Source organism: Sinocyclocheilus grahami, unplaced genomic scaffold (genome assembly GCF_001515645.1).
Source record: "Sinocyclocheilus grahami isolate Dianchi unplaced genomic scaffold, SAMN03320097.WGS_v1.1 scaffold1181.1, whole genome shotgun sequence".
NCBI classification, from domain to species: domain Eukaryota; kingdom Metazoa; phylum Chordata; class Actinopteri; order Cypriniformes; family Cyprinidae; genus Sinocyclocheilus; species Sinocyclocheilus grahami.
In genome coordinates, this window is record NW_015506360.1 from 195,574 (window position 1) to 203,957 (window position 8,384).

Here is an 8,384-nt window from a genome sequence, read left to right on the forward strand (position 1 = left end):
GGTTATTTGAGTTACTGTTGCCTTTCTATCATCTGCCCATTCAGTCTGCCCATTCTCCTCTGACTTCTGACATCAACAAGGCATTTTCGTCCACACAACTGCCGCTCACTGGATATTTTCTCTTTTTCGGACTATTCTCTGTAAACCCTAGAGATGGTTGTGCGTGAAAATCCCAGTAGATCAGCAGTTTTTGAAATACTCAGACCAGCCCGTCTGGCGCCAACAACCATTCCACGTTCAATGTCACTTAAATCCCCTTTCTTCCCCATTCTGATGCTCGGTTTGAACTTCAGCAAGTCGTCTTCACCACATCTAGATGCCTAACTGCATTTAGTTGCTGCCATGTGATTGGCTGATTAGCAACTTGCGTTACCAAGCAATTGAACAGGTGTACCTAATAAAGTGGCTGGTGATGCGATTCAAATGGTCTGTATAAAATCGTCTGTCGGTTAATTAATATTTGACTAATGAACTAGCGCATCGACTGGACTCTTGTCGTGACAACTGTGATTCTACTTTCAGTAATGGCCTTATCAAGGACAGTTAAAAAACGATATAAATACTGTTCAGTTTCTTGCACAGACCGATCGTTTTGTGTCTTTACACATCATTCTTTTTTACTCTCAAAGCCGTGATTCCCATCCACTTCCATTATATGACTGACAGACTGCAACGGTTTGAGTTAAAAATCTCTGTGTTCTACTGAAGAAACAAAGTCACCTACATCTTGGATGCCCTGGGGGTAAGCAGATAAACATCAAATTAAAATTTTTGGGTGAACTATCCCTTTAATAGGCTACTTAACTGAAAAACCCATTAGGGGTGAACAGGGTGATTTGACCCTGTGGGGAAGTTGAGCCACCCATTGTTTCTCGACAACCTTAAACAAAATTGGTGATATGACCTCAAATATATGAAGGGTTAACCATTTTACTAACTCTGTGATAGAGAGAAGCCGATGGAATAATTAGTAACTACATTTTTGTTAAAAAAAACAACTTTTTGCTGTTCAAAGTGAGTTTTGTATGTTGAAGGACTCATGCTTCTTGTGTCTAAAAAATTACAGACAAATCTGAAAAAAATAGCACACCTGTGTTTGTGCTTTAGGAGGTTATAATATGAGGCTAGATACTGCTAGCATGACGTTAGCTAGCTCTAAACAGCTGGATGATACAAGTTTGTTAAAATGGTAGGAGTGGGGTAATCTGAGCTGAAAGTACTGGGGTAAATTAAGCCAGGGGCTCCCCCCTTCTTATGACTATAAAGTATAATTTTACTGTAATTCTACATTATATTTCATACATTTTAGATCAAACATTTTTGACTTTGTTCTTTGTTTTTAACTTGATTTTGTTCTGAAAATTTTAAATAGGCCTTGTTTTTGAAAATTGGCCATTGAAATTTTAATGAAATTGTTTTTCACTGCAACATTTATAAGAGGGAGTACTATTAGCCCACTATTGCGGTCTGTTTTTTTCTTTTTTATTTTTTTCTTCAGTTGGAATTTTATTTTGTTCTGAAATGCCTTCAAGGTTGTGAGCTGCATCTTTAAATAAAACGTTTAAGAAGTCATCCATCCATTCTATTATCCAAACCTCTTTGTCCTTATTAGGGTTGTAGGGAACTGGATCCTAACCCAGCGTCTTGAGCCACAGGTGGGTAAACTCCCTGCATGCATGGCCAGTCCATCACAAGGATCACACATAGATTTTAAGAAGTCGTTTTAATGAAATTTCTCTCCTTTTGATATAGCATGAGGTGAAAATGTTCAGTTTTACTTCAGCATAATCAATGGTACAGTTTAACTCCGCGTAGCTCAACTTACCCACTCCCTAGGCTCAATTTACCCCTCACTTTTTTTGGAAAGCCATATTTTGAAAGCAGTTTATTTTAGATCCAAAGTGATTATTCCCAAGGATGCACCACATTCTCAAATGTATGTACCTCTATTTAAGTTGGACCCATTTAATGTGCTCGCTTTAAACACACCGTAAGTAAAAACTGGCTCCACTCACCCCGCTCTCCCCTACGTCTTCTGAGTTATAAAAGAGCAAACTAAATTGGCCGTTCTGCTGCAAGTGTGGGTATACTAATGCATAAAAACAAACATCTCTGATCTATGAGTCATTCCCACAAACTTTACTACCTGTTATATTCTCTCCATGACACACACACACACTGCTGGGTATCGAGGGCCACTGCGGTGCCTGTTGGTTTCTGTTGACTCTGGAATTACAACCCTTGATTGAGATTCCAGGAACCACACAACGCCGCTGTCAATCTCCCCAGCAACCAGAGGGAAGGAGAGATGGAAAAAGACAGAGAGAAATAGAAAGAGGCAGAGATATGGAGACGAGGAGCAGCATAAGGGATGCAGAAAGTAAAAAATAATTAATTGAGGGATAGATTTCATTGCTTGTAATTATTAGAATGACAGCAGAGAGACGATGCAGCTCTCCCTTTCTATTCTCATTGACATTCATCCTCTCCTGCCTCCCTCCCTCCCTCCCTCCATCCGCCGTGCCGTCAGCTCATCCCAGCATACTGAACACAGCTCTGGGTAACTGATGCTTTCATTGAGCTGAATCAAATCAACAGCCTTCAGAACAGGCCAAGCATATAATCTCAACTCAACCTGTCAGTTTACAGAACCGACAAAAATCTGCTGTATTCTCAAAGCTCTAGACTGCTTCAGTTCAGATACATTAACAGAATTAATGGTTTTAGTGTACATAAAAGATAGCAATGATAACATTTTGGGTTAGTGAATCGAACAAACCCTAAGTAACAATTTTGTGCAATGAACATGATACCTCAAAACATGAGGCTTGTTGAAGAGAGGTGTGCTATTATTCCTCTAAGTGACCAAAATCATGCCTGGAGTGATAAAATGGGACCAAAAGTATGACTTCTTGACATTGAAGAAGGGATCCAAGCCCTAGCTACACTCTTAAAAATAAAGGTGCTTCACGATGCCATAGAAGAACCTTTTTGTCTAAATGGTTCCATAAAGAACCTTTAACATCTGAAGAACCTTTCTGTTTCACAAAAAGTTCTTTGTGGAGAAAGAAGGTTCTTCAGATTACAAAAAGGTAAGAAAGAGATGGTTCTTTAAAGAACCTTTGACTGAATGGCTCTTTGTGGAACCAAAAATGGTTCTTCTATGGCATCGCTTGAAGAACCTTTTGAAGCACCTTTATTTTTAAGAGTGTAGAGAGAAACTCTCAACTTGGACAAGAAAGCAACCACCTAGCAACCAGTCAGAACATCCTAGCAACACTATGACAACCACCCACAACATCCTAGCAAACAAGTAAAAGTGCTCCCTCAAAACAGCTTAATAACCCCATAGCAACACCTATAACTAGTTTTCATAATGTATTTGCTACACTGTGAAAGATGGCTGGTAAAATAATACAACAAAGAATAATAAATAACACAGCCCTGTGTCTTGAAAAAAAACCTGCTGATTTGCAAAAATGCCTATAGTATTAGATAATTTGATGATGCTGAGTTCAAAAATATCAATAAAAACTTTCCATCATGTACAGTTTTTCCCCCCACAAGATAAGACTTAAGTTTTTCTGATTATACAGTGGGGAAAAAAGTATTTAGTCAGCCACCAGTTGTGCAAGTTCTCCCACTTAAAAAGATGAGAGAGGCCTGTAATTTTCATCATAGGTATACCTCAACTATGAGAGACAAAATGAGAAAAAAAACAGAAATCTTGCTTGTTTGTAGGTGACCAAATACTTATTTTACCGAGGAATTTACCAATTAATTCTTTAAAAATCCTACAGTGTGATTTTCTGGATTTTTTTTCTCATTTTGTCTCTCATAGTTGAGGTATACCTATGATGAAAATTACAGGCCTCTCTCATCTTTTTAAGTGGGAGAACTTGCACAATTGGTGGCTGACTAAATACTTTTTTGCCCCACTGTATATGTATAGATTTAATGCACTCAACAAAATAACAAAAGCAGTCAGATGTCAAACGCTTCACAAGGGAATGGAAAAATATGTTCAAATACTCCATTTAATATCAAATAACTTTATAAAATAAGCAAAATAAGCTTTTTTCGCATGTGGCATGCTTGCTTTTTCTTCTGTCACTGGCCATAATTCTAACCGGGAGATTTAATGCACTCAACAAAATAACAAAAGCAGTCAGATGTCAAACGCTTCACAAGGGAATGGAAAAATATGTTCAAATACTCCATTTAATATCAAATAACTTTATAAAATAAGCAAAATAAGCTTTTTTCGCATGTGACATGCTTGCTTTTTCTTCTGTCACTGGCCATAATTCTAACCGGGAAATCAGGATTAGGGATAAAATAATGTCATACATGTGAAACCAATAGAGGAAGACAGGAATCATGTCTTTTATGGCAGTTTTTTCTGCTGATTAAGGAATAATTCACCTTACAAATGGTTGTCAAAAGCAAAAATGCTACAAAATGCACATCTTTTTTTTTTCTTTTTTTTTTAGAAAATGTGCATACTCGAGCAAAACAGGCATTATTTTTGTAAGGGCACCCCAAAATTACTGCAAAACAAGTGTTGTATTTCATTTAGAAAATATGATGCAGGGCAGTATAATAAATTTAAGGTTTACTCTTAAAAAGTGGACAAAAATAAAATGAAAAATCTGCCAATGGAACCAGATTAAAAACATTTAATAAATAATAATAAACTACACATACTGCGACTTTAATATTGCATGCAATTTTGCATATCATGAAAAAATAAATCTTGTTTTTAATATGTTTAGAATATCAGACAAATTGTTTCATTCTGATGCCTTAAAATGCATGATGTTTAACATACCTTATTTTAGCCACAGGTAAAGAACTAGACTAAAAAGAAGCTCAGTTTCATCTAAAAACATAATAACATTCGTTCTTGCTTTGCTCATTAGATCTAATGAATGTGCAGAATCCTGCTTCTACCAAGAGAATCCCTTGTCAAGCCTCCTACACGTCTCTCAGCCTATCAAATCATGTCACAGTCCACGCACACATGACTGTAACCTCCTGCAGACACCTCCACAACACCTATTTATAGCCAACTCCAGCAAGACGTGTTTCAGAGTCATCTCTTCAGCATTGTTTTCCCCCATCCGCTAGCTAGTCTCTGCTAGAACAATCATCACAGCAACAGAGGGGATGCTCTAATATCGTTAAAGCGAGAAAATTGAAAAATTCAATGGGCTGTGGATTGATTTGCTTTTAATCTTATTGAGAAAGAAGGGAGGAGTTTTAGAAAGCTTTTCAGGAGAACTGCTGTGCTGAAAACCAGTGTATCAAGAAGTAAAATAGAAAAGATTGTTTGGTTTCACAGCCATGGAAACATCCCATAATGCACACACACAGGCTTATGACTCATCTGACCATGTGACTGCTCCACCAACGTCAGGAGGGCCTGTCTCACCCCTCGTTCCCCAGAGTGCAGTCAGCTGACTGTGGGTTACGAGTCCAGAATCAGTATGTGCTAAAAACAATATGCCGACAAACCGCCGAGCACTTTTAATGAAGAAATATATGTGCTGTTCTGATTCTGGGCTGTAGGGACTAACATGTCTTTTTTGCTGTATATGGCTCTCCAGAGATTAATAAAAGTTCTTGATGTTAAATTACAGCTCCTTCAGACCAGCATATTGGTTTCTGTGTTCTTTAAAGCCCCAGATGGATGGTTTTCTAAAAGAATAAAAGTTCTTGTGAAACTTAACCCTCATGCTGTCATTTTGAGATTTTCTTTTTCCCAAAAATGCTAGTTAAACGTTCACATTGGACTAAAACTATGACTGAGTTTGCTCACACAGGGTATAACAAAATTGACTGTTTTTGTATTTTGGGGGATTTTTCCCCCCACCTTAATATACTTGTTGTGTACCCTGTCAAAAATGACCAGCCCACGAAAAAATGGCTTATAAATTATGGTATATTATTAGTAAATATTGGATTCAGTCTTTTTATCAACCTGTTTTCTTTCAATTAGCACAGGTACTGTATTTATTTTTGGAACCGATTGATCCTAGGCCTCATTGATCTGCTTATGCGCCTTTGCTTAGGTGCTAATGCACCTCTGTTTTTGACTGAACTTTGGCAAAATGATCGACAAATAATGCTTTTTTTCATTAGAAAACTGAGGAGCATACACTCAGATCAATTAGGCTTATGATCAGTCAGTTCCAAAAAGAAATACAAAGCCTGTGCTAATTGAAAGAAACAAGCTGACAAAAAGATTGATTCCAAGATTTGGTGATAATATAGAATACTTCTTAAAATTTGTACATTATTAATAGGCCAGTCATTTTTGACCAGTAACATGAAATTAGGCAAAGGATTATTATTATTATTATTTTCAAGACTGCAGAATTATGCAGGGCTGTCTGGGTAGCATGTCAAAAATAACTTAAATAGGCCCAAGTCAGGTGGTTTTGATAACAGATTTTTTTTCCCCTTTCCTTTTTGTATTTGGAAACTACAGCTAAAAATACTTCAAATGATGTGCCTGTGGAATAAAACAAGAAAAACTAAAAGGACAAAGCTTTCTCCACAGAGACTTTTCGTCTGTGTTCCAGGAAATGTGATCAAGTACAAATGAGTGTCATCTTGGCAAAATGTCACTAGGGCACATAATTCAGCTGCTGACAGGCCCCACTGCAGGATCTAATAAATGCTCGGGACTGTAGGTGTCTAGGGACAGTGGAAGAGATCCACAACCAGCAGATGCATATTTATCAGAGGCTTTGCTCTCCTCACAGTCCCACAGTGCCAGTGTGTGACTCATCGCCTGACGATTTAACTCGCCTGTGACGCCTGTGTGTACAGAAAGACAACGAACAAACCATTTTTACATTGCACACCTATGATATACTCATTCTTACTCAATACAAATAATGATTTAAAAAAAGTAACTGATGTATATCTGTAACAGAAATGTTTTGCGATTTAATTTACCATACTCTCAGAAAAAAAAATCACTGGAAAGATACCCTTTTAAAAGGTATTAATATGTACCTTTAAGGTACTAATCTGTAACATATAGGGGTGAATAAGGTACAAAGAAGTACCTTTTAGATTTTGTGCCTTAGGGTACCGCCCCAGTGAAACGTTTTTTATGAATAAAACACACCTAAAACAGACTATGAGGATAATGCATTGCAAGAGGTTCAGTTTCTCAGAGATAAACGTTGTGAATGGTTACGAAGGCATGCACAGCCTCGCTATTGCGTGAGCATCGTGACGCATTGGTTAGGTGCCGCCTCATATAGCGCGGGGAGCTGTCCGGTGCTGAAACACAACCGAAGCGCATTGAGGCAACACGGACATGCTGTTCACGCTCATTCACATTATCTGAGCTCTACACAAAAGGTACGAGGGCTCATTTTCATTTTTTTGTATTCACAAAATGATGCTCTGTGAAAATAGTTAACATATGCGCTAGTCTGCTTTGTGAGGGGGAAAATTTTGTTCCTTTTCTTTCCGGCTTTGCTTGCTTAGGTACCATCACTCATCAGCAGCATATCTCATATCTGGTTTATCTGCTCGAATCGTCGCGAAAAATCAGTGAAATGTATTCCAGCTAGATTGATTTTTTTTTTTTTATCGAGATTTGTTCTATACAAACATACGTGAAAATATCAATAGATCTGATCTTAGAGATCCGTAGCCACAAGTGAAAGGTTACCTTGACAACAGGCGGTGACTCATCCGGTGTTTAAAAACATGTTGTGTTCCGACTGATCTCATTGATGCTTGGGCGCTCGGAGCGTATCTTCTACTCGGTCTGGGAAACAATTTTGGGTAGTAAAGCAACTTCAAGAACTGATTTCATTGGTAGTTTAAACTCAAACAGAATTGTAGGTACATTACATGCATTTTGTTTTTAAATACCAAGGATGCAAAATAAATAAAAAGACTGCATGGGTTAACTATTTTTGTGCTTGTTTATCTCTAGGCGGTATTATGTTGTCACTACCGAAATTGTCCGCCGGAGGGGTGGTGGTCCTGCTTGTTACCCTCCTCCAAACACTAACCGTGCAGGGCGCTTCTGTGCGCCACCATCGCCTGCGAGGCGGAGACCAGGGGGGCTTCCTTGCCCCCAGCTCCGATATGATCAAAGCTCTGGAGTACATTGAAAGCTTGAAGCAGAGAGCCGATGGATCAGAGAGTCCAACAGGGGACTACGACGAGGTGGACAAATTCCGTTTTCTAGTGCAGCTCGCCTCCCTACAGGATGAGAATGCACCCACGCGTGAGGATGCCACCCGTTGGCCTGATAACAAGGTGCCACAGTGGGTTCAATCTCTGCTGCGGGTGCTTGAACAAGCTGGAGAAACTCCGGAAAGCCAGCCAGCGCCCAGAAACGAGCGGCG

The 8,384-nt window shown here is 38.6% G+C and overlaps 1 protein-coding gene across 1 annotated transcript in view; it reads left to right on the forward strand.

Annotated features, from left to right (window-relative positions):
* The first annotated feature begins 7,294 nt into the window (after positions 1 to 7,294).
* The window catches only part of LOC107567693 (secretogranin-2-like), a 2,386-nt gene continuing 1,296 nt past the window's right edge, over positions 7,295 to 8,384 (forward strand). The window contains exons 1-2 of the mRNA XM_016253414.1: positions 7,295 to 7,380; positions 7,967 to 8,381. Coding sequence (XP_016108900.1) covers positions 7,975 to 8,381 — 407 coding nt within the window. The 5' untranslated portion in view covers positions 7,295 to 7,380; positions 7,967 to 7,974. The remainder of the gene's footprint in view (positions 7,381 to 7,966; positions 8,382 to 8,384) is intronic.